Source organism: Microtus ochrogaster, chromosome 8, assembly GCF_000317375.1.
Source record: "Microtus ochrogaster isolate Prairie Vole_2 chromosome 8, MicOch1.0, whole genome shotgun sequence".
NCBI lineage: Eukaryota > Metazoa > Chordata > Mammalia > Rodentia > Cricetidae > Microtus > Microtus ochrogaster.
In genome coordinates this window covers 69,916,394-69,933,329 of record NC_022015.1, presented here as the reverse complement: position 1 = coordinate 69,933,329, position 16,936 = coordinate 69,916,394, and the positions used below count along the sequence as shown (strand labels likewise).

The 16,936-nt window shown below is 51.0% G+C and overlaps 1 protein-coding gene across 1 annotated transcript in view; it reads left to right on the top strand.

The window, feature by feature from the left end:
• Nucleotides 1-1,299: 1,299 nt before the first annotated feature.
• Crtac1 (cartilage acidic protein 1) overlaps nt 1,300-16,936 on the top strand; it is a 142,504-nt gene continuing 126,867 nt past the window's right edge. The window contains exon 1 of the mRNA XM_026781662.1: nt 1,300-1,953. Within this exon, the coding sequence (XP_026637463.1) occupies nt 1,930-1,953 (24 nt within the window). The 5' untranslated portion in view covers nt 1,300-1,929. The remainder of the gene's footprint in view (nt 1,954-16,936) is intronic.

The following is a 16,936-nucleotide window of genomic DNA, read 5'->3' as shown; positions in this document are numbered from 1 at the left end:
TCTAACAATTCTCACACCCCCTTGTGTATGTGAGAGCATCTTCCCGAGAAGCACATCCACACATTCATCAGCTTCTCCCAGGGTTCAGAACGCTCTCTGATCTCTAGAGGATAATTATAAACCCCGGAGAAACAGGTGGATAATGGACAGAGCACACAAAGGCTCAGAATTCCTAAAGATCCTGAAATTGTACTCAAAAGCCACTCACATGTAAATGTCTGCCAACTTTTCCAGAAAAAGACTTTAGTAACTTTTGCCAGGTTCTCAAAGGTTCCCCACCGCTCAGGGTTAAGAACCTGAGCTCCTCAGCAGCCCGAGAGACCAGCTTTGTCTATGCTTAGCTACAGCTTTTAAGAGGAGAGCACAAATACCTTCAAGGGGGGGGGGGTAACCGAGTCCAGACAGGATCTGGTTGGCAAGGCCCTCTATAGCAGAATCCTCATCGGAGTCATTTTAAGAGTCAAACACAGAAAGCAGGCTAGTTAGTCCATAATGGTCTCAAAAGCCCCTGGAGCTGAGTAAACAGTCCCAGCTCCTTCTCCCTCGGCCAGTAGATACCCAGATCCTCCTCCTCCGAAGACCTGTGTCTGACTCTCAGAAACCCACGGGCTTATTCATAGGTCAAAATTCACTAAGTACTTGCGGAGTACCTACTATGTGCTTGGTTCTATTGTGGGTGTAAAAGAAGGAACCTGTCATTGTTGAGCTAAGCCAGCTTCCTGCCCCAGACACCAGTATTTGGGGTGCTGTTGACCAAGTCACTCTTCTCCGTCTTAGTCGCCCTCCCACTACTACCCTTGGGTCAGAAAGACCAAAGCCATCGCACCCAGCTGAGCCAGCTAGTGGCAATGGAGAGAGAACAAACAGTTCCTGTGAGCAAAGCTCATGGGTGCTGCTGGAGCGCGAGCTAGGTGGGGTGGGGATTCTGCCCGTGTGGGGGCGCGGATGTTGGGGAGCAGACGCTGCCCGCAGTCGCCTGGGCCGCTGCGGCTGACCGCCGAGCCGTGCTCGCCTGCTCCCCGCCCGCTGGGACCGTGGTGAAGCTCTGTTTCCCATACTGAGCAGTCCCGGAGAGGCGCTCGGACACGTCCCCAGGCTGGATAAAGATCGACTCGGAGCTCGCTCCGCAGCGAGAAATCTCGCCATCGGCGTGGCTAGCGTGGCCGCTTCGGCCGGGCCCCGAAGACGACAGATCGCTATCTGGGAGGCAGAGAGAAGGCAGCGCTGCCGACCCTCCCCCCCCCCCCCCCCCACCCCCCCCCCCCCCTCTTGTTTCCCCCCCCCCCCCCCCAACCCCCCTGCGCGCAGGGTGGCTGCGGGGTCCTGGGGCTCGCCGGCCTCCCCTCCCCCCATTTGGACTACCTTATCCGAGCTCACTCCCTAGGGGCATCTGCTTCCCGCCCGCCCGATCCCCAGTGTCCCTCCAAGGCGCCCTCTCCCCACTCGCCAGGCCCCGCTGCCTCCTGAAGGTTACGCGGCGCGGCGGCGGGGCGCGGCAGAGCACGGGGGGCACCCGCCCTCGCCGCCGCCCGCGCCGCCGCCCACCCCAGTGCCCGCCGCGCCGGGCCAGCCTGGCTGCCGGCTGCTGCCACCGCAATCCCGGCTCCTAAATCAGCTCGGGGAGGCGCCCCTTCCCCCACCCGGCTCCCCGGGCTCCCCGGGCCGCGATTGGCCGCGCGTGCGCCCCCCAAGCTTGGGCCCCGGCTCCAGCTGCCGCGCCATTGGCTGCGGGCATCCGCCAGCCTTTACATAAGCCCGGGCGCGCTCGAGTGGAGTTGTATAAAGCGAGCGCGCGGCGTCGGGGCGGGAGGCTCGAGGCCAGCCCGGGACCAGGGCTGGGCGCTGCAAGGCGGCGGCGCCGGCGGCAGAGGCGGCATCGAGCCCCAGCTCTCCGACGCCCCCAGGCGGTGGGGCTGAGAGAGCCAGAGGATGACTCCCAGCGCTGACCCGGGCGTGAGTATCGGCTCCCGGAGCCCCCACCCCTTCCGGCCGAGAAAGTTTCTCCAGTCCAACGCCCCTCCCTGTACGCCCCGAGGGGTGGCAGGGGTGCAGCTGGGGACCTGGGAAGACCAGGACCGCGGAGGCGGCGGCACAGCTCCCAACTTGCCAAGAGGCGCGGGACTCGATTGGCGCGCAGATCCTCCCCGCGGGCTGGGGGCGAGGTGGGAGCTGGGCTGGAGGTGGTGGAAGAGATGGGAGCCGAGGTGTGGGGGTGACATCCCGCAGTTGGCAGAGAACGTGTTAGGGGCACAGTGGATGGAGGTCAGCGGTTTGAGAAGGGGGCTAGGAGGGGGTAGAGCAGGTGAAGGCTGTTTAGGGGGTACAGGGGGGAGTCACCCAGCCAGGCAAGCTCAGCTTGGGGGGAACGAAGCTACTGGCCTCGGCTGCCTGCCAATGTTTCCAGGTTGGGGGAAGATCCCCGGGGGGCATAGCTCTTCTCCTGGGAAGCCGAGCTGTCTCCCCTGCACAGCGCTGAGTGGCAGAGTGCTCCCGGAGCCCACGGTGTAGCTACCAGTTTCCTTTGCTGGACCGAGGTGTGGTCTAGCTTTCTGGTTAGGGCTGTTTCTGGCAAGCTCTTTTCTGGTATTCTAGGGGAACCATGGGGTCCCCTTTGATCTCATGGAAGCACATAGGGGCTTCGGTGGGGCGACAGGCAGGCTTGGGGGCAAGCCCAGCAATGCAGCGTGCTTCTTTTGCAGTACAGTAGTTGAGAGCCCGGGTTAGTTCCGCTTCTGCAGAAACCAACTAAAGAATCCAAAGTCATCCCAATCGGGACGGGAGCTTCCCTAGGGGTGTAGGTGGGGGTTTTCTCCTCGAATGACTAATGTATACTGCTGCTATTGGGTGGGTTAACCCACCGTGGCTTCTGTGCCTCCCAGAAGGAAGCTTCAGCCCTCCTGGCAGCATTCACGAATGGCACTTGAGATATCTTCTGGGATAGGTGCTCAGGACTTTGCAAATGAAGCCAGGTGGAAAAGAAAGCAAAGATTCCCAGAGTAGGGGACAGCTCTTTGGTGCTGTCTTGAGCCCGGCAAGAACTCCTGGGGAAAAGCCATCAGGCCAGATTTGAAACCATGATAACTTGGGACAGGAAATACTCCCATTGAATTAAAGCAAATCCAGAGGCTTGAAGAGTTCCCCTCATTCTTGGGCGCAGAGAAGAGAAGTGGAGGGTGGAAAGTGGAAATATGGCAGTTGTCCCAATACGCTCTTCAAGGAAGCCGTTTTCTCTCTCTGTCTTGGTTAAAACCCCCCCTCTGGGGGCAGGTTCTAAGCAATTTAGTAGGCAATGAAGGGAGGTTAGTTTTTGGTGCTGGCTGACCTAGAGGGTCAAGATTACATGTTTTAATTTCCAGTAGGTGCTGATGGACTCTGGAGAAGATTGAGGCTGATGGGTTGAGGTTGTATCCTTCACCATACCCCAACCTATATCTATGGGGAGCGGGGTGTTCAACTCCTTGGATACCTGTCTTAGCCCAATGATTTTATATGAGGGTTACCTCCATGCCCACCCCACCTCCCTAGCACCATTCCTTTGCCTGCAGTCAACATGTCTCTGCTGCATTTCCCAAGCCCTTCTTTCTGCTAGGGATTTGAGCAGTGAGATACCTGCTTGTTGCTCCTTCTTCCTTTCTCCATCTGGGCTGCATGCACTTGGTGTTCTGAACCCCGGAGTTTATTATTTGGCACTGGGATTTTTGTTTGGTGAAGGTAGCCTGTGGTTACACAGTGCAGCCGGTGTGAATGAGTAGACCAATGTCTTGTGTAATGCGGAGGAGTGAAACGTAGACTCTTTTAGAGAGAATGGACCACCAACCAGGAAGTAGTTCTGTTACACAGCTTGAGATCACCTGAGTTGGTCCTCAAGCTTCCTTGCCGCCTGCCAAGTCAGGAAGCTTAGAGGTGCAACAGGCTCCTTGGTATCCAGTAGGGGGCGCCAAAAGCACCTAGCTCAGGACTAGAGACTTTCTTGCTTCTTACCCTTCACTGGCCATAGTAATGCTTTAAGCAAGCTCAGGCCACAACCCCCAACAATCACCCATTGTGGTTAAGGACTGTGGTGAGTGGGGCCCTTCTACCACGTGTTTTGTGGACTCCAGCTAGTCCTGTAGCCCCAGATGCAGTGGGGTGGGTAAGGTACTATATCCCTGGGAGACAGAACTGGTACATAGGTACACCTGCTCTCTGAGATTATTGTTTTCTGTTTAGTATCCATGTATTCTTTGAATTGTGGGGACCCAAGAATATCAAGACTAGGAGAAAGGAGCATGGGCAGGGGGCATCTAGTCCACCTCGCCCCGCCTGAACACTCCCAACTACACTGTATTTACAGATAATACAGCTGAAGTAAAACAAGTGTCTTGCCCAAGGTCACATGGCTGTTTGGTGGAAGAGATGGGGACAAACCCCACAATTGGTAGTTCCCTGTTTGGAGCTTTCTCCACTTTAGTGACCTGCTTCTTTTGTGCTGTGAAAATGGACATATGTTCTCTACACAGTAGGCACTGGTAATTACTGACAGGCCAGACTTGGTATACTAATAGCTTTAGTAAATTTAGGGAAATTTTCTTTGCAAGGAAGCAAGAGAAGATAAAAGTTCTCACAATAAACACATGCAAGTTGTAAAAATTCCAAGTTATACTTTCTCTTTCCCCACAGTCTTGTCCTGCTGTTTTAAGTGGTCTTTAGGCAAAAGCTAAGCAACTCCATGTAATGGAATTTTAAATGCTCAGGCCATTCCCAGATAGTCTTAGAACACAAGTCAAGGCTTAGATGTCCTCTAAAACATGCTGGAACAGGGTCGCTCTGTCCAGCAGTCAAACCTCTGCTGAGAGAACCTCTCAAACTCAGATCCCAGGTGAACTAGAGAATTTCCAAAGAGTATCTCCCAACGCCCTCCATCCTTACTGCTCCCAACTCAAGGTCAGAGTATTCGAGGCTCAGGACTCAATAAATCCCTCCTCTTTTGGCACCTGGGACACCTAGACGATGCTGTCATTCCTGGTGCCCTTCTGTGGATCTGGGGGGCCCATAGCTGACCCTCTGTTTTCTGCTACCACCTACATTCTTGAAATACCATATCAATCTCATGGGGTTCTTTGTGGAGCATTAGCAGACTTGGTGGCCTGTCTTCATGAAGAAACCTACTGTCAATCCAGAATTCTGAAAAGCATAACCCTCCCTTGCCCCTAAGATTCACACCATGGATGCTTGTTGTCAAGGAAAATACTTACAATTGTTCATCTCTCCGGGTGCGCAGACAAGATAGGTCTTCATCTATACGGGGGGGGGGGGGACGGTAAGGATAGTGTAGGCCACCAGAGAGCCACAGCCCCTCTCTTTAGTTGGGATTCTAAGAACTGGTACTTGAGAACCTCGTCGGTCACCTTGATTTAAGTGGAGAAACATCCTCCATGTTCTCAGTCTTGGTCTGGTTCTAGATAAGCTTGGAGGAGTATGATTACGCTCAGTATAGGAAGAGTGTCAGATCCTCCTGTGAGGGTAGGAGAGCAGAGGTGGAGGAAATGGTCTTTGGGATTCATCTCCTTAGGTGTGATGCAGAGAGCTAGTCATTCGGAAGGGGCTATTAGTGCTGGATCACTGGGAACTGCATGGGATCTTTTTCCCCTATCGCTAAGGCCAAGTGTGGAGCTTGCACATCAGCTTCTGGTCATGGTGACGTGGAGAGTGATGAACACAGTCTGACTGGCAGGTATTCCCCCTTGCCTTCTTCTCTGACCCCCAGCTGGGGTTCTGCCATGCTTGGGGAAAAGAAATTTTACAGGTCCCCGGATAATTCTGAATGTGATGGAAGGCCCTGAGCTATTGATTCCTGGGGAAGGATCTTTCTGCTGGGAGAAGCCTTCCTCAGAGCCCAGTGATTTAAGAGTGCTGACAAACCCATGCTCACTGAGCCTCCTGCAGGCTGCAGATAGGCTTCCAGGCCAGCCTGGACTCCACTCTGGATTTCTGAAGAGTCTGGCTGGTTGCTTAGGGGACATAAACCTGTGAACTCTCCTTAGGAGAAAGTATGAAATCAATTGGTTTATTATCACACGGAACACACTCAGGACCACTTACGGCGTTTAAGAAATAAGAAGTAGCAGAGGACTGTGAGATTGGCTTTGAAACATGTACAAAAAGGTGTGAATAGGTTAGAGAAGAGGAAAGGGTAGAAAGACCTTTGCTCCACCAAGCTACTCGCATTCTTGACCTCACTGAAGCCCCCAAGCAGTGACTGGAGAGGTCACTTTTGGCAGTATCTAGAGATAATCTGTATTGTCACAGTTGGAGGAAAGGGTGCTACACGCGTCATCTTGTGGGAGAGAAACCAGGATGCTACTAAACATTCTTCAGAGCAGAGGGAAGCCCCGTGTGGGGCCCCAAATGTCAATGGGACCAAGATTGGAGCACAGCAGCACACTACAGGTGGCAGAGATTTGGAAATATTGTAACCCAGTTCTGTTGTAGCTGAGGACACTGAGATCCAGAGTGGAGAGAGAGCCAGGCAGAGTCCTACAGCAAGTGGATGGCAGAGCTAGTCTGGAACTTACATCTGCTTCTTTGAGACTGATTTACCCGAACTCTCCTCAAAGTTGTCGTGGAGAATAAATATGAGCTGTGAAAACACTTAGAAAACTACAAGGAAACTATTATTAATACTGCTATTATTACCAATTTGGGGGTTTGGAAAGTTCTGTTTCTGTGATGCTGACTCACGGTATAACATTGAGCCAATTGCTCCTAGAGCCCTATGCCCGCTTCGTGTTCACCTGTGGTAGGGAGTGGTCTTGACCAAAGGCATGATCAGAATCCTTATGGCTTGTGAAAAGTCCAAGGATTTGCCCTTCAAAAATGCTAGCACCTAAAAACAAAAACACACACAAAAAAAAGGCTAAAATTTTTCCTTGAAAGAAATCATGTAGACTTTGTATGAAACAAATGCTTACTTCTTGGAAAAATTCCAGTCTCCTGGCCCTGTGAGTTGGTTCCAGCCCAGGAAATCTGATCAACATCCGGAGGAAAAACTGATAGCTCCACAAATGACAGGCAACTGGATTTGTCCCCATTCCCTGGGGCAGGGGAGACTGTGACTTCCCTGCCACCGTTTCTGCTGGGGCAGGGCAGGTGGGGCAGCTGGCACTCGGAAGTTCTATAGGGCAGTTCAGTGAGGGATGGAAGGTGGGGCATTAATTAGTAAAACCTTGTTTACTTAACAGACATATTCTTAAAGATCTCTTCCAAGGGACGTTTTGACATATTGCTTTAATTAGCCACAGAAGAATGGAGAGAGCAGAGAGTGTAAAATGACCCTTACTGATGTTTCCAGTTACTCTTATCTTTGTTTGCACGGTACGAGCATGCTGACAAGGTCATGCAATCACTGCTGAGCTAGGGGACTGTCCTGGCGACCAGAGGAGGGACCACGGGGACCTTTATCCTTTCTTACACCAGTTTCCTTCTGGCTCGAGCTGCTACTTCAGTGGGGGATTCTGGCTTGAGCCTCCTAGCTTCCTCTGTCGCATCGGTCTTAAATGAGCCACCTCGTCCGGCAAATCTCACTGGAGCTCTCAGGAGAGGCACAAGCCTGGGTGCCTGGATTTTCCCTTGTAGCTCAGCTGCAAAGCTCTTATAGGCTAGGCAGTAACAGCTCCCCTCATGTTCTCCGCATAAGGCTGGATAGTGGTTCGCTCCCCGCATCAGAATTGGAAAAGAGAGTCACTTAGGGCTTCCTCAGAGGACTAAGGTTACACCCCTGGCTGCCTGTATTGGAGAATAAGGCTTTGCTACCCCTGCCTGAATGCACTGGGGGCCCTGAGCCCTAGATCTCAGGAAGTCAGCTACCTAAGCTGGGTCAAAGCTCTTTCCCCTGCTGCTGGGCCCCTTCTCTTTGAAGTGAGCTCAGTTTTCACCCTGGCCTCTAAGAGAAGTTTCTGTTATACTCCATAGTCCCTCACCTCTCATCCCAAGAGGCTTTTGCCCGTGGAGATGCTGCCCTGGCAGCCCTGTGGGCAGATGGAGCATCATTCGTGCTCAGGTACAGATTCAGCACCTAGGACAGCACCTGATGGATTGCTGAGCTCAGCAAGCGCTGAGTGAAAAAAAAATGTTAAGGGGGGGGGCGGATAGAGGTGGTCATGCTGAGTGAGGCTGAGATGGCTTCTGGCATTAAGGTGGATCTCCAAACTATACTCAGTCAGTGAGGCCTGCTTCCCTGCTACCTCTTCCTCAAAGTTAGCATTTGGTATCAGGGCCATGCATACCTCCAGACCCCTGTGGATCAGCAGGCTTCGTGAACCTGTGCAAGGTCCACCCGGTAGGGTGTTGGTCAGCTGTTGTGAGCCTGGAGCAAGGCTGTTTCCTTTCCTTGTTACCATCCACAGCTGCTTCTCCCTCATCTCCCCTCCCCCACCCCACTAGCTTCAGTGATGCTTCCCTTCAAGCAGTCTTAGCCTGCTTTTGGGCCCATGGAACAGATGAAAATTTGGATTTCCGCTGCAGATAAACCAGGGAATGAATCATTGTTTCACACAACCCTTCCCGAGAGGAGGCTCTTAAATAGCAAGGTTCACTAATGCATTTTAAATGATTTCGGCGGAAAAAAAATACTGACCCATAGACACTTAGGTCTGGAAAGAACTTTGGAGGTCATCCAGTGGCCCACCCCACCCCAGGCTGTTCAGATCTCCTCAGGGACACTACTCAGAAACACAGTCAACGTCCTGCTCACGGCTGCCCCAAAGCTGAGTGCCCTTTTGAAAAATGCAAGTCTGATCATGTCTTGGCCTTACTTCAAAACCTGCCCACGGTGTGACTCCAGGCTCCTTCTCTTGGCATCGCAGGCTCTGGCAGACCCCAGCTGCAGCCTCCACATAATGCCATATTCTCCACTTCCTCTCCCTTCCCATCTCCCTCCACCCTGTGTCCAGACTCTGCATTCTGGAAGTAGCAATTGCATTTGCAGCATGCATGGATCCGTCTCACATGCATGCTTCTGATCCATAGGTCTCTGCCACCTGCAATCCCAATTCACCTGCTGCAGAGACCATCCCCTCTCTGACCTCCCCACCCAACTCACTAGTTAGCCCCTCTCTCCTACCAGCTTCCTCTAGCCCTTATACCTGTTGCTGCTCTGAACTTAACCCATGAGGCTGTGTGCACACCCAGCTCCTTGAGTCCAGGGACGACGTCTGACTTGTCATTTCTGACCTGGTAGGTAGGCTTCTTCCTTGTGTTTGAAGAATGAGTGTGTGTATCTAAGTGTATTGAGGGCTCCTGCGTTTGGAAAGCAGTGTTTAAAGAGCCAAAGAACTCCTCTGGGGTCCCCAGACAAATTAGTAACAGAGGCAAGCCTATTCCTCAAAGTCTTACAGTCCAGAGCATTCCACTCAACATTTGACAGCTGCTCCTGGAAGGGGCACCTGTGTGCCTGGTTCCTTCTCCTGAGATGCATTTGTTCAGGCGGCAAGCATCTATTACTAGCAGTAATAGTGTGATTACTGTTAGCGTCGCCTACCCTGTGTGGGCGTTTGCTATGCCGAACGGCCGTGCTCAGAAGTTAAACATGTATTCACATTAGTCCACTCTCACCACAGTTTACAAGCCTGTCTTCCATTTTACAGTCCAGGAAGGATGAGCCACTGGTAATCTTTAGTAAGATCCTACCCTGCAGTGGGTTTAAGGCCAGTAGTCTCCATGCAGCTCTTTTTTTTTTTAAAAAAAATTATTTTAACTTTATTTTATGTGCATTGGTGTGAAGGTGTCAGATCCTAGGGAACTGAAGTTATAGATGTGAGCGGCCAAGTGGGTGCTGGGACTTGAACCTGGGTCCTCTGAAAGAGCAACCAGTGCTCTTAATCATTGAGCCACCTCTCCAGCCCCCCATGCATCTCTTTTACAAACACTGTCTCTTTAGCAGAGTACACTCTGTGATACTTCCTAGCCTGGGTCTCTTAGGCTTTCTTTTGCCAGTTTTCTGGAAAAGACCTAGCTTTCTTCCCTTGTTCTGTATCAGACACTGTTTAGAGCTTTTTCTTTATGGGAGCAAGCAGTGCTTTTTACTGATGCTGGGGACAATGCACAGGACCACAGGGAACGAGTGTTTGCCAAGCACGTACAAGGCCTTGGGCTCCATCCCTACTTCCACAAAGGGAGGAAAGATACATAGGATATATGCCTCTTGGGTGAGGGGTGTGTGTGCGTGTGTGTGCGTGTGCGTGTGCGTGTGTGTGTGTGTGTGTGTGTGTGGTCTAGAGTTGCTGGCCATGCAGGGGACCAGCAGAGGGATCAGAGTGGAGACATTGTTATTAGAATGTACAATCCATGACACAAGGATTTTCCCTTGTTCTCAGTGTTTTCCTGGTGACCAGTACAGAGCATATAGCAATTTCATAAAAAAAAATCCTGAATGAATGAATGAATGAATGAATGAACAAATGAGCAAGTATCAGCAGCCCTGATATTCCCCTCTTAATTAGCCCTCTCTTGGTCTCCTGCCTACTTTCATGTTAAAACTTTCTTGCCCTATTATTTTCTCCCAGTGTTAGGAATGGGAGCCAGGATGTGGTGCATCCCAGGCAAGTTCTCTCCTCTGAGCCACATCTCCAGCCCTACTCTATTTTTTTCCCATGTTGTCCATCTTGGGACCCCTTCACCCTTTGGACCTGGTCCCCATAAGCCCTCTAGTCTCTGTAGGCCTGCTTCCCAGCATCCTTCCTCCACATGCCCTGCCACCACCATGCAGACCCCATTGTGCTACAGAACCCTGAACCTCCACCATGCTACCGTCTCCCCGGCCTGAGACCCATCCCCACCCTGTCCCTGTAGTTAACTCTCCATTGTGTCTCTCCTTGCCTTCTGTCCCTATCTTACTTGATTTAAGGCAAGTTTGGTGAAGTGAAGGAAACCATGTCGTGTGGTGTCTAGGAATATTGATCCTGAAGCTAGTCTGCTTACATGCAAATCATGGGCCCACTGTGTGGTAATATATAACCCCAGGAAAGTTACTTAACCCAGAAGGGCTCAAGCTTCCATGTCCGCAACACGGGGACACTAACTCCCAGGCTTCCGGTGAGGAGTAAATGAGTCACCCATGTGAACGGCAAGAGCATGGCATAGCCGGAGGTACATGCTGCCGTCAGTATTACTGTCCACTTTGGCTCCCTCGGTTTGCTTTGGCACAGGAAGAGTCCCAGCTCTGAGGCAGAGAGGAAAGCAGTGGAGAGGGTAAGATGAGAGGAGTCAGCAGGAATGGAGGATGAAGAGGAGAAACGCCCATTGGTCAGGATGCGGATGCTGGGAGCCCTGAGGGATCTGCAATGAGACTTGACCCATGACCTAGGGGTCATGAAGAATGAAGCAACAAGAACCACCAGGGTACCAGAATTGCAACCTTAATGAGGGTGTTAGTTTTGGAAAGATTCAGTGAATAACATCTTACTTCCCTACCTAGTTGGGTACCAGTGGAAGCTGGAGACAGCTTCAACAGATGGAATGAAATGCCACTGTTGTCACCTATGCAGCTAATTTGTAGGTGCTGCCTTACTGGTGCCCTGCCCCTGTCCAATGCAGGTTCCCTTGGGTAGAGCAGGCTAGCTTGCCTGCTCAGTGCGCTGCAAGTTGCCTTCACAGGGACCAGGTCCAGAGGACTCCCCAAGCAGAGTCTTTCAAAAGGTCCAGTTTGATGGGGGATGGGACACTGTTACAGTGTGGGCTTTCTCGCCATCACCACAATTGACACTGAGGACTAGATGCTTTTGTCCTGTGCTCTGAAGGACATACAGCAGTATCTCTGACCTCTACCCACAGGATGCCATTAGCAACTGCTTCCCTGGTTTTACTACTCAAATGTTTCGAGACATTGACATCCCCATTGAGGAGCACCTCTCTAATGGCAGGGCCTCCAGACAAGGTCCAGGAGTGGGGAGTGAGCACTGCCTCCCACATCGTGGTCCAGGCAACCCAGGGCAGGGCAGGGTGACAGCTGGGTCCCCCTGACCTTTGCAGATGTCTGCTTCCTGCTTGTCCTTCCCTCCTCCTCAGCCTCTCTTTGTTCCGTTCTCTTTTTACATCCTCTGAAGCCCAGCGCAGGCAGTGTCCCCCTTGGGAACACTCCCAGCTCGCTGAGGGTATCACCCGGGTCTCTCTGTGGTCCCTCCTTCCCAGCACCCCTCACCCCATACAACAAATGGTGAAACCTCTGTGCCCCACTCAAGGCCAGGTTCATTTTGGGTCTACAGGAAGTGTTGCCAGGGCTGCTCCGTCAGCTCTTCTCCAGTGGTGTTTTTATTCCCAAAGCTCTTTTGTGGGTCTCTGAGGATCAGCTGGGCCAGTCTGTGAGGGGTAGAATGTTCCTGCAGCTGCCATATCCCCTCTCCCTCTCAGCTCAGCTGTCTGACAAGTGTCTGAAAGGGTCTGCTTTCTCTGCCTGTTTCCACCATTTGGGCCTCTTGCCTTTGTGAGAGCGTGGGGTGTGTCCTTGCACTTTGGATAATTGCAGAAGAACTGCGAGCCCTGGAAATTGCCCTTGGAAGCCTCTCCCACAGCTGCCTGACCCCACTGCAGAGAAGCCAGGTTGCTTAGATACCAGTTTTCAGACCCAATTCAGGAAAGTCCCGAGGCCACAGAAAACTGAGAAAACTGATTTCTCTGCCTGTGACCGAGAGCCAGCGTCTGAAGACTCCCCACATTTACTGTGGGCCACCAAGCTGCTCTCCACCTGGCCCCCTGCCAGACCTCCCCTGTGGCTCACTTAACTTTTCATCACCATGGATCAGGTGACCCCACATTACAGACAAGGACATCCAAGGTCAGCAAGTTGGAAGAACACGCCAAGGTCTAGCTGCTCTGTGCTGGGCTCCGGGTCCAGATCCGGGTCGCTGACTATGAGCTTTGTTTCCCTCTCTCCATCTCGCTGAGGACTGTTGAAAAGTTCGCTTACGGAGCATTTTAAGGAAGTTATTCTGGTGATGCTATTCTTCCCAGAGCCCCAAACACAAACCCAGGCACCCTTGGGGTCCTCACGGAGACCTTTCTTTTCTTTTCTTTTATGGTTTTCGAGACAGGGTTTTGCTGTAGCTTTGAGCCTATCCTGGAACCAGCTCCTGTAGACCAGGCTGACCTTGAACTCACAGACTCACAGAGTCTGCCTGCCTCTGTCCCGAGTGCTGGGATTAAAGGCACAGGCCACCACCGTCTGACTAACCTTTCTTGTCTTTATCCCACAACCACCGTGCAGAACTGCTCTTCCCTGCCAAGATATCATGCACTCTGGCCCAGTACCCCTCTGCCAAAGTTTGTTCTGCCTTTGAGTTCAGCTCCTCCTCTGATCGGCTCTGCCCCTGAAGAGCCGCAGATGGCCTTGACACCAGCCAGCATACTTCATTCACTGCCTGTTTGCCGAGCTCCCTGGGGAAAAGAACTGGGTCTTGTTCATCTTTGGTTCGAGGAACTCATACATCTCTAGCAGATGTACTGTCTGCTGTGTACTAGAGCACTAGTATTGTGTACAGTAATACTCTGCAGTGCCCTGGGCCCCATCTGAGTACTGCTCCCGCTGGTGAGTACCAGGCACAGTACCGGAACAAGGCCTAGCAGATGGTCGATATCCAAGCACCTAAGAAAACAAAAACGCCCTTCTTAACCCAATTTCTGATCTGTTTTTACTTATCTACGTTTCCCCCAAAGGATTCAGAGTTCCCAGTAGTGTGACAGGAGACTCCTGAGCAAGCTGTATCCAACGTGATGTCACTCTGGCCCCCCCACCCTTCTCCCTCAGGCAGGATCAGCCTGTTCTGCTTTCTTCCACAAACTTCATATCTTCTACCTCCATTGACACTCTTCAGCTAAATGGATTTTCTTCACATACTTCAGCAAGCCAATGATGAATTTCAGGAGGAGAAACATTTTTCACTTCAAATCAGATGGCAGTGAGCACTCTCACCAGGGGACCGTGAGTCTGGGGCAGCGCTTCTCTTCCCAGACTACCCATCGGCATCAGCCGGACAGGTCCTAAAAAGGCAGAGCATCCAGACGTGACCCTAGACCAGTGAAATCACACCGAGCAGCACACGTCTCTGCAGAGTGTTCTCAGGGGCAGCAGGGTTGGGCATCACTGGCTGGGAGCCCTGCTGCTGGAGGTGAGGTCTGTAGGCCAGTGGCTTGGACATTGCCTCATCAAACATGCAGACCGCCTGGTCCAGAGCCTGCCCCAGCATGGACTCTGGTGATTGTCAAGCACATTGAAGTTTGAGAAGCGCTGCTTTGGAGGAAGAACAGCTTTTAGACACCTGTGACAAGCTGCTGCAAGCCGTTTCTGCTGTGGATACATCTTACCACGCGAATGTATTCCTTCCTCCTTCCCTTCGTTTAATAATAGTAATGACAGCCGGGCGGTGGTGGCGCACGCCTTTAATCCCAGCACTCGGGAGGCAGAGGCAGGTGGATCTCTGTGAGTTCGAGACCAGCCTGGTCTACAGAGCTAGTTCCAGGACAGGCTCCAAAACCACAGAGAAACCCTGTCTCGAAAAAACAAAACAAAAAAATAATAATAATAGTAATAACACACCTCCTGTGATGGGAGCTCATTGGCACAAGTCTCTACCTTCCCTACCCCCATTTTCTCTGGGTTCTGCCCTTCGATGGCATCTGCCTGTCGTCTCCTTGACCTGACCCCTTCCCCTCTTCTTACCTCTGTGCAGACATCAGAGTTGAGATTCTTCTTGCTTCCGACCAGTTATGTAATTTTACCATGAGCGAAGACAGCTGATGCCTTGTCTATATACGGATGAACTGAGCCCGGGTCATCCTGGGGATTGTATCTCCCTGTGGTAGATTTTACTCCTCAGATCTAGGCAAAGGAGAAGGTTCTTGAATCAAGCCCAGACCTTCAGTGGAGTACATTACTTGGTTTCAACACTCTGAGAGCCGCGGCATAGAACCTTGCTATTCAATGTGTGGTTTATAGACCAGCGTCATAGAAGCTGCTGGGGAGCCTGTTAGAAATACAGAATCTCAGGTACTGTGGCAGAGTTATTGAGCCAGAGTCTGCATGTTAACAAGACCGCCAGCTGATTCGTGGACACTTTAAAGACAGAGGGATGAAGCACTAATGTGGAGCAGTGTTTCTCAAACTTTCCAGCTTATTAAATTCACATGGTAACTTCTAAAACTCTTATGCCCAGGTTCCATCCTAGGCCAATTAAGTCAGAAGGTCTCAAGATAAGATTCATGCATCTTCACTTCCTAACCTGTGATAAAATATCCAGGACAAAAAATTCACCATTTATTCACAACCAAAATCCAGGTCCGTGGCGCAGAGCCCCCTCAAGACGTTGCCCCGCCATCACACCGTCCCTCTGCAGAAAGAACCCTTTCGTCTTCCGAAACTCTATGGTCATCAAACACTAGTTCCCCCTGCTTCTTCTCCACGGCATCTACCTTCTGTCATGTGTCCGGCTCCTCCTGGTCCCTCAAACAAATGGAATCTCACAGTTTGTCCTCCTACCACTTACTTACTTTACCTGCTAAAATATCTTCAGGGTTTATCCACACTGTAGCATGCGCCAGAACTGCCTTGCTGAATAACATCCTACTGTTGGTATGTGCCATGTCTTCTTTTTTTTTTTATGTTCACAGACACTTGGGTGGCTCATCCTTTGACTGTTGGGATTACTACTGCTGCTATGTACCTAGATATGCAGATATCTATGTCTCCTGAATTCTCCCAGAATCCCTTGTTCTCACTCTTCCACTAAGCAGCCTCAGGTGACCTGTGAAAGGAGTTCATTTCTCCCTTGGTGCAGAAAACGCCACAAAGTCATACACATCGAGAGGCCCACATCTTTGTGTTCTGTTTAGAGACACCTGTTAAGCTGCCCAGACCTGAATCAGGGTGTGCGTATATCCCAAAGTCATCAAGCATCTGAAAGACACTCTACACAAACAGTGAGAATCATCCAGAGCTTCAACGGTGAAGTTGGTATGCCCGGCCACACGGTGACTATGGACAAGGCTGATGGCCCGAAAAAGAGAACTGAGTTCTGCTGCACAGGCTTAAAAATGCCGAATTTGAGAGGTTAGATGTGGATTCTGTAGCCATTCAACATGTCTGGGTGAACAGAGCACCCAAGGCGGGCCACCAGACCTCCAGAACTCGTTAGCCCATGCATGAGCTCCCCTGCCACACGTAGACTCTTCTCATAGAAAAGGAACGAATTGTTGCTAAGTCAGAAGGGGGGTGCACAGAAGAAAAAGATAGCCCAGCATAAAATAAATGCAAACAAGTTTTTAAAAATCTTTCTTCTTTCAGTTTGGGGGTACACAGTCAGAAGTGGAATTTCTAGATCATTCTATCATGAGGTTTTTGAGGAGCCACCATACCGTCTTCTAACACAACTGTACCATTCCCCTCATGCCAGCAATGCACAGGGTCCCAGGCCCTCCACATCCTCACCATCGTCTTTTATTTTATGAAATTTTATTATTGCTGTAGTTGTCCCAGTAAGAGTGAAGTATGTCATTGTGGTTTTGATAGACATTTGCTATATAATTAGTGGAGTTTCATGCTTTTGTTGACCATGTGCATATCTCTGAGAAGTGTCTGTCCAGGTCCTGTATCCACTTTGAATCAGGGTTTTTCTTTTTCTTTCTTTCTTTTTTTTTGTTACTATGTTATAGGTGTGTTTTATTGATATACTATGGCTATCAATATCTTATCAGATGTGTATGATTGGCAAATATTTACACTTCCTCTGTGGTTGACTTTTCATTCTTTGCGTGGTGTTCTTTGACATACAGAAGTTTCTAATTTTGATACAACCCATCTTATCTAATTTTCCTTTTGTCTTCTGTGCTCCTGGTGTCTTATCTAAGAAATCGTTGTCAGGCACGGAGGTTTTCTAAAGCTCCCCAAGTGATTTCAATATAGCCAAGATTG